Genomic DNA, 20,017 nt, shown 5'->3' with positions numbered 1-20,017 from the left:
GGGTCATGTTAAATGAGATTCACTAATTTACTCATAATTAGTGGCCTGGACTAATCTGTTCCTTTGGTCAGTGGTTGCCACAGGACAACTAACAAGTCTTTATATCTTTTTTTAAAAAAATGATTTTTATATGTAGGAAACACATTCAGCTTCCTATCCCATCTGTACCAAGAATTATGGTTACTGAATACCTGTAATGTACTATTTTAGACATTGAGATACAACGATAAGCAAAAGGGAAAAATCCCTGCTGTTATGGAATTTGTATTCTAGAAATATAATACACATAATGGCAGTTAATGAATGTTTCATCAGATTCATCTGAGGATATCTAATGAACTTATGAAATAGATTTTTCCTGTATGTTTCCAAAGGTGTTTATGTTACAACAATAGGTAATTAGGGCCATTATCGAATCTCACCTCTGAATTGGTGTACCCTAGAGAAGTCCCATTTAGTAAAACATACATGTGTTCTTGCTTAGAAAGTCTCCTCCCCTTGAATTAGACTTCTGTCGTTTTTTGGTTTTTTTTTTTACCTCCATAAAGTGCTTGGTCTGAACAGCCCAGCAGTCAGCTGAGATTCAGGGGCTGCAGGCATTCCGGCCAGCTGGTTTCCATGTCTTCTCAGCCCTTGGTGTTTGCACTATCTGGGACTTAAGGTGATTTCAAGTGTTTGTATAATTTGTGGAAATAAGTCAAAGGGCTAGTATGGTCAATTAAAATCCACAAACCATATTTTATGAGTAATTTCAACCTTTCCTCTTCAAATCTTTGATCAACCACCCATCAAAGAACAAAATGGACAGATTTAAGGTTTCAGGGCTTTTTTTCTTTTTCAAATTGCCTTACCACTGGGGCTTTTTCTTTAAGCAGCAAAATGCCCAGAATCCACGAAAGGAGAAACGGCTGGTCTAGAGAGCAAACCTCCAGGGAACTGCACGCAGACGTGTTTGCACACCACCTTCTAAGAGGTGTGTGTCCATATCCACTATCGAGTTTCTAATGCGGTGCTTTGGATCTCTAATGACACATAGCCCATTCAGTTAAAAATGTAAACAGGAAATTGTTTTCTGGCCCTTGTGGCCCAGAAAAAAAAAAAAAATGGTCATTTCTGTTGAGACGTAAGTTTAAAACATTCCCATAAGAGTGGGAGCTGAGGCTGGTGCTAAGCTAGCCCTGTGTGGGAACAAGGCTGGTGATAGGATGCGGAGCTCAGGTATATGGTTTCAGGCATTGTCCACTGATGGCCAGAGGTACCATGAACATGATTGGAGAAGTGCCTGTCACCTAGAAAGCAGTTTGTTCTGCTGGGCAAAGAGACATGTTTGTGCTTCGAGGAATTACAGAACAGGAATTCCTTGGAAGATGCAAAGGTCTGGTCTGGAGAAATGTGACTTGACCTTGACCACATGTCCCTGGGTTTTAGTGTTCCTGTGTTCTGCTCCAATGCCCCATCATTTGGCCTCCCATGAACCTCCCATGCACCCATTGTGGTTTCCCTGTGTGTGCTGATGAGTTTTCTGGTTGTTCTGTCTTGCAGCCCCCCGAATCCAAGCCCAACTTCACCCCTCTCGCCATCTTGGCCCATGTTCTCGGCGCCATCCAGCCCTATGCCCACCTCATCCACGTCCAGCGACTCATCCCCCGTCAGGTCTGTTGCAGGGTTTGTTTGGTTTTCTGTTGCTGCCGTTGTTCTCTCATTGGCTTGGTCCTCTCTTCATGCAGTGTTCAGCCTCCTCGTCAACTTTGTTCCCTGCCATCCAAACCTGCACTTGCTTTTTGACAGGCCAGAAGAAGCGGTCCATGAAGACTCCAGGTAAAACCACGGATGATGACCAACCTGTTCCCGTTTATCCAAAGCTGGCCAGGGACAATGGGGGCCTCCTCTACTCTCCTGTGGTTCCATCCTAAGAGACCAAAGCCAGAAGGGACCACTTGCATGAACAGCATGACATGTTTCACACCCTTTCTAACCTTAACTCATGTTGAATTAATCTCTGATGCCTAGAGTTTGGGGAAAGGGCACCTCCTGAATAAGCTCCTCTTTTGATGGCTCTATGAATCATTTTGGCTCTCTGCTTTGGTAGAAGATAACATACAAGGGGACAGTGCTGAGGTGCATGCTGGCCTTCTCTCATTTTTATCAGTAGCCTCAGACAACATTTATTTGTAGGGTTGGGCCACTGGCCATGAGCACTGATACCTCATCACTGAGACCAGATCCATGGGGCAAAAGATAATATAACAGAATAAAAGACAGACAGGAAGCAGTTTCTCTTTAAATTGCTCAGGGCTTATGCCTCCTTGCCCTTCATATACTCCAGGAACCATCTGGGCTCCCAGCCTTCTGTCTCTGTCATGATCCTGAGCACTCGCGGGAACAGGCACCTCCTCTTTTTGAGGGTGAGCGGCTTGACCTAATTCCTCCCCCCAAGGGCTGTGCTATAATTTCTCTTGCCTTGGTGACTTCCACACTTACGTGCCACAATTCTTTGCATTTGAGCTCTTTGTAGAAAAGAAGCTCTTCAAATACAGGAAAAGAATTGACAAAGATCATGCAGGTCTCTCTGCTGTGTAGTTCCCGAGGATGGGTATTTTTTGAATTTAGTCTCTGCTTTCAGATAACCAAAATATAGGGCTGAATTATAAATATCATGAACATTCTAGCTTTGGCCATATTTTCTCATCCATCTTTTTCTCCCAAGGTTGGGTCCAGCAGGGAGGCTTAAATAATTTATAAAGCTGACTCTCAACTTTTTAAAAAGGAAAACCCCATGCTATTTACAGAGAACTACATACATTACTCTATCCCTCTCCAGGCATTTTCAATCTATCATTTCAGTCTATTCTCATGTGAGAATGAGACAAGACATGGCCTGAACCCTATTATAAAAAAGCAAAGTTAGGTACAGAGAGGTGCCTTGGACACAGTCACTTGACTAAATGGAGCCAATGCAGAATTCAGGAGTTTGGCCCTTCAGCCCAGCTCTCTTTTTTCCAAACACATGGGTAGCCTCAACTTCAAGTTTCCGTGTAGCTGCCAACCCTAGAGCCTGGCCTGTCTAGGCATGGCACAGCTTTCTACTTAGACTTGTCTTGAATGATGGGAAAAGTAGATATTTCAGCATATTCTTTTTTCCTCACTCCAATAAATAAGGTAAAAATTCAGATCCTATAACTTCTGGACGCTTGGGAGATATTTACATCCCAGGCTACCAGAGATGGTATGGATTGTGCAGGTGAGATCACTCATTGCCTCGTGAGGACCTGGACTACATTAAAGTGACCAGAGACAGCTCACTTACTCTTCAGAGAGACTCAAGCATTAGGAGAATGTGGCTCTTTCATTTTCATCAAAAGAGAGTAAATAAAATATTGCCCCCTTGGACAGAATGAGTGAAGGGCCTCAAATAATGGGATCAGTTACCAAAAAAAAAAAAAAAAGAAAAGAAATAGTACTGTCTGCTTTACTGGTATTTACTTTTTTGTGTCCCTGAGCTGTGGGGCCCTGTTGCTTGTCAGATATCTCTACCTCTCCACTCCTTTTCCAAGTTTTTTTTTTTTTTTTTTTTTGGTGGGGGGGTGTTTCCTTTCACTCCTTTCCACCTCCCAAGCTATTTCCAGATTGGCTGTGGACAGTGGCAATAGGCTGCTCATCTGGTGTGTTTGGGGTCATGGTTATTCAGTAGAGTCCCCTTTGGTCATTGTTAGAATAGCACCATTTGGATGATGTTCTTCCACAGCCCTTCAGGAAGCTGCCATTTTGAAATAGGCAAGGCTGAGAAGGGCTTGGAATTGGCCCTCACTGAGCTACATGTGTGTGCCAAAGTGAGCACAGATGGGGACACTGGAGGACAGAGAGTCCACCAGAGGAATGCAGAGGGCTACAATCCCCTAATTGCTATTGCAGTGTGTAGCCAAGAGGTGGGGGCATAAACCCATTAATCAGGTTCAGTGAGGCCTCCCCCAGATCTACTTACAAGACATGAAGCTTCAGATTTCCTTCTCTGGGCAGAGCTTTAAAAAACAAACAAACAAACAAAATACTGAATTAATAGCCCCATAAACTTCTACATAATGTCTCCTCTAGAAATGGCTTCTTCACTCCTCTTCAAACCATTTTTTAGATCTTGTTGGTTCAAGCTGGGAATGAAGCCATAAGAGTGTGGAGGGACATTCTCTTCACATTCCCCTTTTCTTTCATTTACCCACCAGCCTCCTGAGGACCCGCCCCCCCCCAGTCCCATACCCATAACTTGCATTTGCACATGTGCCCCTGGAAATTGTGCCTTAATGATCAAGTCATTGCAACCTGCCAGCCTAGCTGGCCCCACCTCCCAGCAATGCGTACAATAGAGTGGGTTGTCATTTCTGCAAGCTTGCAAGGGCATTTGAGGGAAACTCCTCTGAGTGCTTTCCTGGCCTCGTGCCATGCTCAGAAGGCAAAAATTAAAAGTAAACTAGCAGAAGGATCTAAACCTGTTCATGCCCTTGAAGGCCCAGTGGAGGGCTCAACAGTGCTGTGACGGGAGCAGCTGAAACCACCCCAGGCTGTCTTGTGTCCAGCGTTGGGGTGCACTGCCGACATTAGGAACCAAAGATGCGTAGCAAGGACTTATTTTTTTTTTAATCAGAGCCAAAGCCTACAGACACAATCTTTCTGCCAAGAGGATCTGTTTTAATACGTGCCCTTTGAAAAGCAAACTCCTCAAGGCTTTTGAGAGGGAGTTGTGGGATCCGGAACTTGTTGGGTTGACAAAATTTTAAAAAGATAAGACTTTCACCTGGATAGGATTGCCAGATTTAGCAAATAAGATAAAAATATGGCATACTTGGTTAAATTTGAATCATAGAAAAACAGCAAATATTTTTTAGCATATGTATGTCCCACATATACAAAAAAATTCATTGTTTACCTGAAATTCAGATTTAACTAGGTGTCCTATATTTTTTCTGGCAACCCTACCCTTGGGGAACAAGAATTACTCCTTTCTAAAGCACCCCTTCTAGGATAGTAGCTCAGTGGGAGAGCACATGCCTAGTGCACACAAAACCCTGGGTTCCACCCCCAGCGCTGCAAAAATAAATAGATAGATAGATAGATAGATAGATAGATAGATAGATAAAAAATGAAGGCATCCCTTCTAGCATCCCTACCCCCCCCCCCACACACACCCTTTTTTGTTCCTTTTGCACATCCTAAGGTGATAGAGGAAAAGCCTCAGAGGAAAGGACCCTCCCAAAGACTGTTTAGTCACCTCTTCTCTTGAGAGAAAAAAAAAAGGGCCTTTCCTGTCCTTTGTTTTTATTTTTATTGTGCTATCTTCTTGTCTTTTCATTATTCAATACCTAAAACCTAATATTAGTGAAAAGTTAGTCTTTTTAAGTCATAACCTTAGGCACCTGAGACCATTCCCTGTTCTTTCTATCTGCCAAATACCCCAGCTGGTTTCCCTGGCTTACCCCTATTTTGTCCTATTACCTTTACTTAATGAGGTTAATAAATAACTTCTACAAAAATCCAGTCAGAGGGACCCTGCCTTCCCCATCCCCCTGAACTTTGCCCTGCTCTGCTCTGTCCACAAGAGGCAGTAATCCTGCTTCCAAACCTGGTCTCTAAGACCTTGACTCCTGTGGCCTGGATTCTCCTTCCACCTCTGATGTCATGACAAGCTCCACTTACCTGTTAGTATGGTTTATGGCTGTTTTAGCAGTTTTCACAGCCAGCTGACTTCTCCTCCTCTCTGTTACCCCCCCCTTAAAAAAAATAGGCTTTATTTTTCTGTCCCTGGAAAGTTGCACATGAATATTCAACCCCAGCCAGCCAACACACAGACTTAGCTTAGTTAAATCAAAGAATGTGCCCTTGTCCCGAACTTTATTCTTCAATGATAATTAGACAGGAAGAGCTACTTTCCACTGGGAATTGGTGAATACTAAAGGCTCTCTCCTCTATTCCCAATGGCCCCACTTCATTTTCTCCCACTTTCCCAGTTTTTTCCCATCTGGCCATCATCTCTTAGCTATTAGAACACCAGAGGGAACAGCAGTAAACTGTTGTTGCCCTGGCAACAAATTCTGGATATCATTTATTCTGATCGCCCTATTGTACACAGACTTTTTAAGTGGTTTTTCCTTAAAACCACTTAAAAAGTCTTCAGTTTTCATGGACCCAAGACTGGAAGGTCTAGACGTTTGGCCCTAGTTTAGGTTTCCATACATCTGTCACTCTCGTTTCATAGAGGAAAGTTGAACTTGGTGATGCCAAAAATAAATAAATAAATAAATAACAGTTCCAGAATGACCAAGACACCATGCCCCATCTGATTCTACCTGACCTTACCCGAAGCCAGACCCTTCCTCAGCTGAGTCTCACTCCGCCACCAGAAATCGTACACACTGCTCCTGGAGGCTCTCTATTAGTCAGTTATAGATAATTTTCTAATTCAGAAAACCTCCTTGCTCTTTTGTTTCTTCTTCTTCTTCTCTTTTTTCCTGCCTCTGAGCCTTTAAGAGCACCTCCTCAGATGACATAGAGGAAGAGAATCATTGGTGGCCAATGAGCCAACTTTTGCCAGATTGTCATTCTGATCCTTTAGAAGTCTATATAGATTGTTTGAAACTAGTTGGACAGCAAAGGCAAAATTGACAGAGGAGAATAGAATTTACAAACTATTCTCTAAAACACAGGTTAGTACATTATGACCTGTGGTAGGTCACATTGACCCCCTGCCTGTGTTTTGTCAATAAAGTATTATTGGAACACATCCACACTGATTCATTTAAATGTTATCTGTGGCTGCTTTCTTGTGGCAGTGCAGCATTGAATAGTTGCAACAGAGACCATAGGACCAAAAACCCTAAAAGATTTACTGCATGGCTCTTTGAAGAAAAAAATCTGCCAACCTCTGGTCTGGTACTGTGGTTCTCGGTCTTGATTGCATGAGAATCCCTGGGAGGGTGACACCCACCAACTTTTTGTTTTTGTTTTTTTGTTTTTAAAATTCTGATGGCGGTGTTTGAATCTGCAAGTCAGTAGAATCCAGACATCTGCAATTTTTAAATGCTCCCCAGGTGTTTCTGATGCACAGTGAGAGTGTTTGCCAGCACTTACTGGACATGAGGACAAAAAAAAAAAAATCTCATCCCCTCGCCCTTCTTGCTGCCCCGCCCCCACACACATTGGTGCACATGTGTGTTCATGCACACATATGTGTGACTGCTCACATATACCTTCTCCATTGCCTGTCCACCCTGAGGGTTCCTGCTCTGGAATCCTGCCCCACCTGTAAGACCTAGCCTAAGACCTAGCCTAGTGAAAATAAGGAACATCTGGGAGAAGTAATGTCAGCCCATGGCCAGGAGCCGAGACCTGGCTCTGCTGGAATTTCTCCTTCTTGACTCGCTGAGTATTTCAAGAGTGTCGGGAGTGTTTTCAGAGCAGCTTGAAAGTTCCTTCCTGACCCTCTCTCCCTCCCCACAAGGTACTCCTGCTCCAGAAATGGGGCTCAGTCTGTCCTTCCACGTTCAGCAACCATAACGCCCAGGTAAAGTTTTAATGTGGCACAAGGTGACCCCTCACGGAGTGTAGTTTCTTAGAGCTTGTGGCTTTACTCTGAATATTTCTCATTTTTCTACTGTGACCTTTGCAACTGTCCCACCTCATGTTTTGCCATCTGGCTGCCTTGTCAGGCTCTTACCACAAGTGAGGACTAGGTGGCCTTCAGGGAAAGGGAAGAAGAAGAGAGAAAATATCTGGGGCTTTCTGAGGTTTGGAAAAAAAATGTTAAATAAATTCTTGTCTTCACACAGCACACCGTTCCGGAAGGCAAAGGCCTTGTATGCCTGCAAAGCTGAACACGACTCGGAACTCTCGTTCATAGCAGGCACGGTCTTTGATAATGGTGAGTTTCTCAGCCCCTTGGAAAAATATGGGGGAAGCATCTGAATAACTGGCATTCCTACCTAGGGAAAATATCAATAGAGTGGTTAAGACCAAACCAAAATAAGAGAATAGAAACAAGACTCTGAAGACAAGATCAAGAATAGGCAAGTAATCAGCAATTCTTTGAGGTGTTATAAACATAAATGAGATTTTTGCCTGCAAGGGACTCAACTCAGTACCTGGCAGTAACTTCTAGAGTCTAGGTGGAGGAGCAGCTGGAAGTGGTGGTGCACATCTTTAATCCCAGCTACTCAGATGAGGCAGGAGGACTGCAAGTTCAAGGCCAGCCTGGGCAACTTAGCCAGACCTTGTCTTAAAATATAATAAAAAGGACTCAGTGGTAGAATATGCCTGAGTTTAATTCCCAGTACCAAAAAGAAAAAAAAAGTCTGAGGTTTGGACAAAGGGTAAGACACAGAGGCTGAAGAAAGCCAGGCACAGTGGCACACACCTGTAATCCCAGTAGCTAGGAAGGCCAAGGCAGGAAGATTGGGAATTCAAAGCCAGCCTCAGCAACAGCGAGGTGCTAAGCAACTCAGTGAGACTCTGACTCTAAATAAAATACAAAATAGGATTGGGGATGTAGTTCAGTGGTTGAGTGCCCCTGAGTACTGAGTTCAATCCCCAGTACTCTCCCCTCCACCAAAAAAAAAAAAAAAAAAATGCTGAAGAACAGAAATGGGCTGCAATTAGTGCGAAGGTCAGTTAGTGCGAAGGTCAGGTGGAAGCTGAGACCAACTGCTCTGTGCCTTCTTCCTCTTGTGTTTACCCTCCCCAGCAGGCAAGACATACTCCCCAGATGGCAGGGCATGTGGTAAGCTCTGGGGCAGTAAGGCTCACTGGGTTCCTGTTTATCCTCTTTTTAACTTTTAGGAACATAAACTATCTCACAATTGTCACCCTGCAAGCTTCCAGCTGTCCTACTCCAGAATCCTGCTGTGAAAATGGATGCACAGCCCCCCGCCCCCCATAAAACAGGCACCATTTTCTTATGCCTTTTAATTTTGTTTTTCTCCCTAAAAAATAATTTTAAGTGACAATTAATGTCATAATTTGCCATAAAGACTTATCATTTACCAAGAGAAAAATCTGGATTCTATTGAAAAAGCCCTTGTTCCTATGACAGCTCAGTTGTCCCCAGGTGAAGCTCTCCTTTAGGGTTCGCCTTCCTGGATCTCTGGGCAAAGGCATCTGTCCTTTTTCCCTCAAAGGAAGAAGCAAAGGCAGCTGCCTGGTTTCAGAAATTGGATGTTTTTCTTTGGCTGCCTCCCTGGCCTCAGGTAGGGCAGGGGTAAAGGTTTAGGAATAGATATTTTTGTTACCCAACCCATTCATCTTTGCAAGTGGCCCGCATTGGTCCAGATCCCACCTCCTCCCACCTGACTGAGAGCCAGCAATACAGGGCAGCCAAGGTAACCATGTAGCCTTGGAGAACCTGAACTCTAAAGCCCAGCAGTACTACAGGTCCCAGCTTGACCACTTTCTCTTCTGTGACCTCAAGCAGTGACTTAACCTCTCTATGCCCCAGTTTCCTTCTGCAAAATAGAAAGATGGCACTGCCTACCTTATAGAGTACTGAGAGAGGAAATTGAGATAATGCACATCATATGTTTAAAATGGTGCTTGTATTAGTCAGATGCCCATTGCTATGACAAAATACCTAAGGAAAAACAACTTAAAGGGGGAAAGATAAATTTTGGCTCATGGTTTGAGGTTCCATTGTTGTAAACCTGTGGTGAAGCAGAATATCATGGTGGAAGGGTTATGGTAGGGCAAAGTTGCTCACCTCATGGCAGCCAGGAAACAGAAAGAGAGAGGGATAAAGAGGCGGGGGGGAAGGAGCAGAAACAAAATAAACCTCACACACACACACATACCAACTTCCTCCAAGTAGGTCCCACCTAATGTTTCCATCACCTTCTAATAGTACCATCAACTGTGGACCAAGACTTTAACATATGGCTTTTGGGAGACACTTAAGATTCAAACCATAATAGAGCTTAACACATATTAAGCATTTAATATCTTATCATTGAGATCATCATCATTATCATCATCATTCTCTCTGTTTCACAAAAAGGCCCTATCTTTTCATAGTTCCAAGGACTGTCTCCTTTTTAGCCAGTATGGCCCAAGCCTGGCTTTTGACTGGGCAGTAGGTGCTACACCTCAACTCTATGGGTCCTGGCTATACCTGGAAGGGCCTTACATTCCAAGCTGGAGCAAAGATGAGTTCCTGGAGACCAACCCTTGACTTCATCAAAGGGATACCACCTGTGTGCTCAACCCATGTATCTGCCTAGTGGGGATGTTAATCAGTCTTGGATAGACAGAATAGGAAGCAATACAGACTTGGGGGAGAGGGTGATTCCCAGGTCACACTCAACCCTGGGCCACCTGGGCCAGCAGAAGCAGGATTAAGTCCAGAACTGCGAGTGGCCTGATTGGCCTGCTGAGCCTGTGTTTCCCTTTATGCTTCTCAGACCTCAAAGCACTATCCTTAAACCATTGTTAACTTTCACTTGGGTACTTTACAAATCAGAGTACAAAAACCAGCCCAGACACCTCTGCTGTCAGCAGCTGATGTGTTCAGGTCCCAGCAGACTGGCAGATCACAGTGGGTCTGCTGAAAGCAATCCCTGAGCACATCATCCATGAGAATCCCCCTAATAGACCCAGCTGTAACATGACCATTTCTGCAATGAACCAGAATGGGCTGCATTGCTCAGATTTCTGTTCCCTACTGTTGGCAGGGGAGGGGCTTCTGCTCAAAGGTAAGCAAGGTGTGAGAGAGCCCCAAATTTGTAAGAGAACCAGGAATTGAATTTCCATCCTCCAGGTCCCAGTTCCCTGCTCATGTGTGCAAGGGACCATCTTATTCCTATCAGCTATTCACCCCAGGCACACAGAGGACCAAAATATGCTTGCATGTGTTAAGTTGTCACTCCTTTGATCAAATGAGGTCTTTTTTTTTTTTTTTTTGGTACCAGGGATTAAACCCAGGGACACTTAACCACTGAGTCACATCCCCAGCCTTTTTTGTATTTTATTTAGAGACAGAATCTCACTGTGTTGCTTAGGGCCTTAGCTTCCCGAGCTGCTGAGATTACAGGCGTATGCCACCATGCCTGGCTTCTTTTTCCATTATTAAAATACCTTTATTGAGATATCCATATACCATTGTGATTTACCCATTTAAAATCTACTTTTCAGTGGTTTTTAGTGTATTCAGAGTTGTACACCCATCATCTAATTCCAGGATATTTTCATCACCCTCCCTCAGGAAATATCCACACCCCCTAACAATCATGCCAGCCCTCCTCCAGCCAGCCCAAGGGAGCCACTGATCTACTTTCTGTCCCAGTAGATTTGGCTGCTCTGGATATTTCATACACATAGAATTTTACAGTGTAACTGGCTCTCTTCACATTGTATAATGACTTCAAGGTTGATCCATGAAGCCTCTGTCAGAACTTCATTCCTTTTGTGGCTGAATAATGTTCCCCTGTTCGGATCTATACCACATTTTATTTAAACATTTATCAGTGGATGGACATGTCATTTGTTCCCACTTTGGGCTGTTATTACTAATACTGATGTCCACATTCAGCTATAAGTTTCTTTGAAGATGTATGTTTCCACTGGTCTTGGGGATACACCAAACAGTGGGATTCCTGGGTCACATACTAACTCTGTTTAACTAAGGAAGTGCCAAATTGTTTTACAAGGAGCTTGTGTCATTTTATATTCCTGCCTCCTTTCCTGTGAAGTCTCCTTCTGAAGAAGTTTAAATAGTTAACCAAAAAATAAGACAAGAAAAGATACTCACGTGATTTTTAACTGCCAATTCCATTTCTTCCCAGCAGGGTGCTCTACACCCACCCCAAACTTGGTAATCATCATAAATCTCATGGTGGTAAATGAGAGCAGGAGAGAGGTTGGGTTGAAGGGGTCCGGGGCCTTACCCAAGCCTTTCTGTGATCTCCAGGAGTCATGGCAGAGTTCACTGACCCTAGTTTGTTTTTAACCAGCAATGCCAGTGACCTTTCTAATTCCCTGAAGAACAGTGCCAAATTAAACCTGAAAGAAAACACCTCTTGGTGTTAACTGAGCTGCAGTCAAAGATGGAACTGATGAAATGTTAATCCACTTTTTAGATTGGTTTGGCTGATAATATTTTATTAGGTCCTATTTTTATTAGATTCCTTCACCTCTGTATGAAAAATCAGGCATTACAGGAGAAAAGAAAACTATTGATGGGTTCAACAGAGGGGTCTTTTTCCCTTTCTGCCTCTCATAGGTTTACTGCTGGAGGTATTAGGTAAGGGCTGTTTAACTTGGATGCTCTGTAGCTGTCAAATGAAATCATCACACCAATCAGGAGAGAGTTTCCTAATGACAGGTTCAGAAGGCACGTGGGCTCCTCTGTGCTGTGTGTATGTTGTACCTCTTATATTTTTATTTTCAGGAATAAAGAGGAGGAGGAGGAGGGGGAGGAAGAGGGAGGGGCACACGGAGGCAAAAGGCTATTGTTTCATAAGGGTTGATCTCAGCCTTGGACTCCAGGCCCCTGCCCTGACTCAAGCAGCTGCTTTGTCAGCTCTTGGACTTTGGTCAGTGGGGGGATGGACATGCAGTACTCAGAAATAACTCCAGTGTCAGCCTTTGCCAGTCTACTAGGAAACTGTGCATTTCATCAGGAGCACCTCACACAGTAACTGGAAAGAGAAATACCTCGTGTTCTCAATGACATTAGTCATCTGGAAGCAGTGTGATCAGCAATACCTGGAAAATTCACATGGCAGTCACTAAAATTGGTTTCTTGGGATACTTTTCATCAGGATCTGAGATGAGCTAGAGCCCTTGGTGGCAGTACATTGGGTACAGGACTGGTACTGGGCAGGGTTGTCCCAGGTGCTGCATGCTGATGGAGTGCATCCTCACAAGGGAGCCTCTAAGCTGCCCAGGAAGTGGGGTTCTGGGAGGGCTGCAGGTGGAGGAGGCGGTCTTTCAGCATCCCTCACTGTCTTCACTGCGACACCCAAGGCTGGGTCACCTCCACTTCTCACTTGGACATGTCCACCAGCCACCTAACAGGTCTGGTCACTTTCATTCTTTCCCCCGCAAAGCATTCTCTATGAAGCAGCCTATGGTCTTTGAAACATGGAAATTACATCATGTTATTCCCCGAATATAGTACCCCAGCAGCCTCCCCCTACTCTGGGAATTATTTATGAGGCCCTCTGTGGCCCAGCTCCTGCCCTTCTGACCTCCTCTCTCCCTCACTTGATATGCTACAGCCTCACGGGTCACCTTTATGTTTTGAAATAGGGTTGGCAAACCCTATTTCCCCTGCCAGTCAAATCCAGCCCTCCACCTGTTTTTAGAAATAAAACTTTAGTGAAACACAGCCATCCATGTTTTTTTTTTAATTGACATTTATCTGTGACACTACAGTGGCAGAGTTGCCAGAGACGTATTTATTATAAGGCTCTTTATGAAAAATATGCAGACCACTGTTCTCAACTGACCCCAAACTCTTGCACAGCTGAGGACCTTGGTACTTGCATTACCACCTCCTAGCTGATTTCTTTTGGATCATTCAGGTTTTAGCCTTTTGAGCTCTTCTCTCCCTACCCAGATCCCTATCCCAGTCTCTCTCTCCTCTTAGCACTATCTGAAATGATATGCTTGTTTATTGATTGATTATCCCTCCCTGGGAGCAGACTCTTGTCTGCTTGTTCTGTATGCTACCAACAAGAATAGTGTCTGGCACACATTAGTTGCGCAATTGTTAAATGAATAAATGTATTTCAACCACACAGAAGTCCATATCTCTTCCAGTTAAGGTTTCTTCCCCCAGGGACATTAGTGATCTTAGTCACACACTTGCCCCCAGTCCACAGTGAGCTAAGGAAGGGAGGAAACTTGAGTGTGGGTGCAGGGGGATACAACTTGAGTTATAGGGCATAGCCAAGGACATGGCTGAGGGAGAGTAGGAGGCAGGAAGCACACCCATTTCAGCAGCACCTTATATTTATTATATGCTTGGTGAGCTGGAGAGCCGCCCAGGCAGCCTGCATCAACACCTCTAGTGTTTCTATGGCACATTGAACACTGGTGCAATTCAGAGTGCTGGGCATCAATCAGTGCAGTTCAGCCCACCAAGCACTCACTGAACATCTTCAACATTCAGAGCACTGAGCTAGGCCAAAGCAGTAGAGGTTAGGACCATAGACTCTCAGGTCAGGTGTCCTGGGCTCTGATATACTTCCATCATATAGATATATTGTCCAAAGTATCTTGTCCAAAATTACACAGATACCAGCTGTGTAATTTTGGACAAGATACTTAACTTTCTGAGCCTCAGTTTCTCATTGGTAAAATGAGGATCCTAGCAGAACCATCTCCACAGTCACTCTGAAGATGAAAGCAGGTGATGTGGAAGCACTTATCAGCAAAGGGTCTACAGCTACACATGTCTACACATGTGTTGTCATTCGGATCTTTAAGGAGCACATTCCCTGGTTGAATAGAGGTGGGATATAGGATAAAGGGCTTGGTCTCTGAAATCGGACAGTTTGTGTTCAAATTCTATTTCTACCGTTAAGAACATGTATAAATTAATTCACCTGCCTGGGCCTTATTTTCTCATCTATAAAGTAGGGATGAAGATAATAATACAAGTGAGGACAGTGAAGGTAAGATAATCAATATATCTATAATTTTGAGCACACAACTGCTTGATAGTGAGCATTTCTAAGTGTTCCACCAAGCACGGGGAATTATTGAAGTTGTCACGTCAGGGAGTGCTATAACACAAACCAAAATGCACTAAAAAACTATGTGGAGAATCAAAGCTTCACATTGGAGCAGTTTATTAATAGGATCCCCAAAACACTACATGGGATGTCCCATGAGTCTTCTAGGAGTCAGGAGGAGGGAGCGAGCAGGTGGAAGTGATTGCATGATTCTAATGAAGCTGGGGCTTCAGCTAAGTCTTAGAGTGATGACAGAAAACTGAAGACGTCTGGAAGAAAGGACATCTGGGGCTGCCTCCCTCCTCCATCAGTTAATAAAAACTTGCAATTTAATTTTTATTTCCATCTTTATTACATAGGCATTTTTGCACAGAAAAGTCAAAGCTCTTCTGTGCACCAATTAAAATACAGATTCCTGGGCTCCAAGAATCTAGAGATTCTTCTTTAATTCATTTGGTGGGGCCCAAGAATCTGGTGAGCATGCATGTGATGATGATTCACATGATTGGCCACTACTGTCTCATAAACCCTTACATGAAGACCCTGTGCATCAGCAGACTGATCCAAGGCCTGCTGCATCCCCTGCCATGCCATATGACATATCTCTTGGCCTCCAGTTTGAAGGGCCTCCCTTGTCTCCTCTGATTTTTCCCTTAATCTGCAAAATATGTCTCTGGTGTTTGCAGATGTTACCACCTCAGTACCTATGCTGTTTGAACAGCTGGCCAGGAAGGGCGACATGTCTACAGGAGATGAACTTGGTGTGCCCAGTGTATTAACAGCTCAGCCAGGAGCTATGCCGTGAAGCTGGGCGGGGGGTCTTTTGGTTGTTTTTTATTTTTTTCAGTTGGTTTATTTTTTTCTTTCTAGGCCTTTCATTTTGGGGAATGGGTTTGACTTGTTCATTTTGATTCTCAACCTCTGAGGTTTCCTGATGCCTTAGTGGGTACGGAGAGTAGGCCCTCACCCAGGTTTTACTAGGGTGTCTAGTCAGCTAGTCCACATGACCAGACAAGTGATGCATGGTCCTCCCCAACTAACCTTACCAAGCATTTATGATGTGCCTGGCCCTGGGCAGTGCTTCACCCTTATTATCTCCTCTAATTGACACAAGAAGTGGAAAGATGTCATTGTCACCACTTCATAGGTACAGAACTGGAAGTGATATTGGCAGCTTCAGCTGGGCAGGTGGGCTGAGGACAGGGGTATCTGGGTGCTGTTCAGGGGTGGCCTGAGACCTTGGTGACTAGAAAGGCCAGATGGCTTTTAAATTGTGTGTGTTCTCGTGTAGCACTCTCTCCAGACTCTTCCTTGTGTGGGTTGCCATGGATGTAAAGTATCCTTGCTTACTTCAGCTTTATTCTTAAAACCTAGTGAGGGGCTGGGGTTGTGGCTCACGGGCAGAGCGCTTGCCTCGCAATGTGAGGCACTAGGTTTGATCCGTAGTACCACGGAAAAATAAACAAACAAAATAAAGTTATTGTGTTCATCTACAACTAAAAAAAAAAAAATTTAAAAATTAACCTAGGGCAAGAAACTGTACAGGATTTTGGAGGCCAAGGAATAGACGTGTGACCTTGTGCTTTCCTAAGGAAGCATGTGAAGCATGTATGCATTTGACATTGATCTTCTCTAAGCCTCAGGGCCTGTCCTTTTGCTCCTTCCCCATTTGCTTCCTTTGGTTTCTGTTTTTGCTTCTTTCCCTACAAACTGAAAGTAGAATTATATAGTAGTGTTGGGGCGGAAATGCTTTTCTAAAACAAGCTCAGGAAGTTACTTAATTAGCCCAGGAAGGGAACGGGGGAAATTCATTTTTTTCCAAACGATCTCATGTAATTGGAGTTTTCCTAATACATTAAGAGTAAATGTCCTGCCACGCCCCAGAGATCTGCATGTCCCCCTTCACAAATGAGGACACCTCCCACCTCCTGGTCCCACAGCTCCTTCTTTCTTCCTTCCTGCTATTGACTACTTTGCAGACTCAGCTGGATTTTTCTATCATCTTTGTAATATCACAGTGGTTTCCATGGAGATGAATTATGATGTCACAAAAATGGATCTGTGTTCTTTGGATACTGAAAAAATCAAAGGATCAGTAAACTTGGGAAGTGGCAGTAGAAGGAAGAAGAGGACAGCTTTCAGACTTGTTTATAGGAAGGGGGAAATTTCTAGAGTTACAGAGGAAAGAAAAGTAAGGATGTGGGAGGGACAGCTCACTCCAAGGCTGCAAAATGAAAAAAAGAAAAGAAAAAAAAAAAGAATTTGCAAGGAAATTAGAAGCAGAGGGTAGGATTTGAAGGAAAATAAAATACATGATTAAAAGCTAGACGTCATTAAAGACTAGTTCTTAGCAGTCCTTATGAGCACTCTACTTGGTGATACTGAGTAGCTAGGTGGGTACATGGATGGATGGATACATACATGGATGGAGCACCCAACTGTTAACCTCTAACCTAAAAAATACAAATCTGTCACTTAAGTTGGAACAAGATCTTCACAAAGCCCTTCAAACCCCTAAAATTGCATGCAAAAATTTTTAATGCCTGTGTCCGTTTACTTTTTGTTATGGAAAAAAGTTCAGAACAGCCTTCAGCAGAAGGCTGATATCCCACGAAAGGTTAAGAACCTCTGGTTTAAATGAGCCCCAGAATTATGTAATCTAACAAGTGGTTGCACTTAGTCCCCAAACTTCTTGACACACACACAACACACATCCAGCACTTGCGCTATGTATAATGTCATTTCTTCTCGCCCTCTCTCCCCTTCCCATACAGTCCATCCATCTCAGGAGCCTGGCTGGTTGGAGGGGACTCTGAATGGAAAGACTGGCCTCATCCCTGAGAACTACGTGGAGTTTCTCTAACCATGGGCCCCAGCAGAACTGCTGAGCTTTACATGGTATCCATGACAACCGCTGATTCCAGTGTTATAGGCCAGTTCTCATTTTGCCACTGAGAAAAGCAGGAAGACTAACTCCAGTGCTACCTGTCGACATGAATGTTTCTGGGAACTCGCGTCACCCATTTCCACAATCATCTCAGCTAACGAGAGGCAATACTGGAAGAAACAGAAGGCAATCAACAGAGGAGGCCATTTGATTTTGATAAGAGAAAGGCTTGCAAACTATTTTTTCATGAGTGCCCTAAACAGGGAGCACTGATTTTGTTTCAACAGTCATTCAAACCCCCAACCTTTAAAGGAGGAAGTAAGATATATACAATCCCCAAGGGCACACAGCATAGCTAAGTTTGACAGAGAAAAAATATACTGGCATCAAGGTCCAGGCTGGGTCCCTTGCTTTTGTTTACAACAGTTGCTCTTTCTGTCCTGCCTCTAATTCTGAAAACCCACAGTGCTGCAGACAGCTGGGTCTGTCTGTTTGCATGCAGGATGGAGAGGGGTGACAGCTCTGTTTATATAACATCCAATCTCTCACCATCTCCAAAGCAACCGTTGGCCCATCATCAGCAAAATTCAGTCCATTCCTCTTATGCAAAGGAGCATGCACACTCCCTCCTGAGCTGGAAACTTCTCTGCCATTGAGGGCTGCCATCACCTAGTAACCATGGAAACCCAACCTACTCTAAAACCAAACCAAAAAAAAAAAATAACACACACCTCTTTGCATGACACAATCCCCCTTCCCCATTTTGGGTTTTTGAATGGTCTTCCAATCACCTGGAGCAGAGGATCAAGGAATTAGGGTCATCTACTTGGGGCAGACAGGATAGCAGCTAGGAACTATTGCCTCTCTAATGAATTTCAGAGGTATCAGGATATATTTGGAAAAAACTCCTCTAGCAATATCTTGAGATTATAAATAGGCTTAATATTTCTGTTCTTCATAGAACTGGTATTTGCTTTCTAGAGGGTAAGATGCCTCCTTCCCAATGGGTAACCGTCTGACTGGTTCAGTTGTGTCCTCCCATTCACTTGGTCCCTCTTAGTCAATAGTCCCTGCCCTTGGGGATTCCCACCTCTGACTCTGTTGCAGTGTTTTGGGCTGCTGAGCACTGGGATGCTTCCCAGGCTGACTCTATGGTCTATAGGATAAAAGGACATCTACTACATTCACTGCCACCCAGAAAAAGGGAATCATTTCTCAAGCTTTCACGGAATGAGATAAATATCATAGGCCACTGGAATTCAGGAAGACACCAGAGTTGGGGGCATGGATGATGGAATGGATACCTTCTAAGAAAGGGAATTTCCTACTCAAAGGGCTGGGTCTTGTGGAAGTTTGTCTTGGATGGGAAAGTTCCACCTGGACATTTCAAATTCACTTGACCTCCAAAGAACAGAGTTGTCATATCTTCCCTGTGTGAATCTTCTTACAAGAAGGACAACTATAAACTGTCAATCTCCCCAGGAGTCCCTTGGAAGGCAGCATTGCTCCAGAGTGTCCTGTTTCTGGAATTCTGTTAGGGACCTCTAATGAAGAAAAGGAAAACTTGAATTGTGTTGAATTACTGTATCTTTTTCTTTCTTTTTTTTTTTTAAGATAAACTTGTAAATAGAGTGATTTGAAACACTATATGGCAAAGTTTTATATTTGATATTCTTTAAGCTAGTTGCTTCACATTTAGGCTGTGATTGCTGAATAAGTGTGTTTCAGAGTGAGAGAAAGGAGGCAAGGTAGAAGAGTCAAGGTCATTGTCCCCTCTGGCCTGGCAGCAGAAGATATGCCCATGTGCCTGCTTTCTGCCGGCTCCTGTTGATGGGTGCAGCAGATCGAAGTGGTTCGGTCTTCTCTATTTTACATGTGTTTTTGAGCATTCTGGGATTTGGAGATAGAAAGAGCATCTTCAGGCAATGAGATTTTTCCAAAAATGCCCACTTAGCAGTAAGCTAAAGCTCAGGATTCAAATAAGTGGGTCCAGGGATGAAGTTTTTTTATTGGGGGGGGGGTTGTTTTGTTTTGTTTTCATTTTTATTTGTCTGGTTTTTCATTCTCAGGTGTATCTCTTGGTGTACTCCAAGGTGTTAAGAGAGAAGGAGATGAGACACTTGGTTTACCCCTTACTTCTCTCTGCATCTTCTAAGGCTTTATCCATGAGGACACTCCACTTTGTAAATTGTGTCTATAAGTTAAAACAAAAGAGCCAGCTTCTCGGGATCTTTAGTTCCTGATGTGCTACTGCTTTCGCTTTTCTCCTGCTCTATTTTACCTCTAGATTCCCTGCAACCCCCAAATAAGAAAAAGACCCCAAGAGGTATGTAGATTGTGTCATTACAATTTTCAAGATGGCTTTGAAGCTAGCGGAGTTTGTGATTCACTGTTCAGTTTATCAGCTCCAGGATTATACAGC

General features: G+C 43.8%; 1 protein-coding gene across 5 annotated transcripts in view; it reads left to right on the top strand.

Annotated features, from left to right (window-relative positions):
* Arhgap26 (Rho GTPase activating protein 26) overlaps positions 1–19,588 on the top strand; it is a 409,111-nt gene extending 389,523 nt beyond the window's left edge. Inside the window, exons 21-25 of one of the 5 annotated variants that reach the window (XM_076856779.2) lie at positions 1,543–1,653; positions 1,789–1,818; positions 2,327–2,405; positions 7,815–7,906; positions 17,483–17,571. In XM_076856779.2, coding sequence (XP_076712894.2) covers positions 1,543–1,653; positions 1,789–1,818; positions 2,327–2,405; positions 7,815–7,859 — 265 coding nt within the window. In that variant the 3' untranslated portion in view covers positions 7,860–7,906; positions 17,483–17,571. Of the gene's footprint in view, positions 1–1,542; positions 1,819–2,326; positions 2,406–7,814; positions 7,907–17,482 lie in introns of all 5 variants that reach the window. The other 4 variants (XM_076856777.2, XM_076856776.2, XM_076856778.2 and 1 more) reach the window with 4 other exon arrangements.
* Positions 19,589–20,017: the final 429 nt, after the last annotated feature.

The sequence above is a fragment of the Callospermophilus lateralis genome, chromosome 5, assembly GCF_048772815.1.
Source record: "Callospermophilus lateralis isolate mCalLat2 chromosome 5, mCalLat2.hap1, whole genome shotgun sequence".
NCBI classification, from domain to species: Eukaryota; Metazoa; Chordata; class Mammalia; order Rodentia; family Sciuridae; genus Callospermophilus; species Callospermophilus lateralis.
This window is presented reverse-complemented; position numbering and strand designations above follow the sequence as displayed.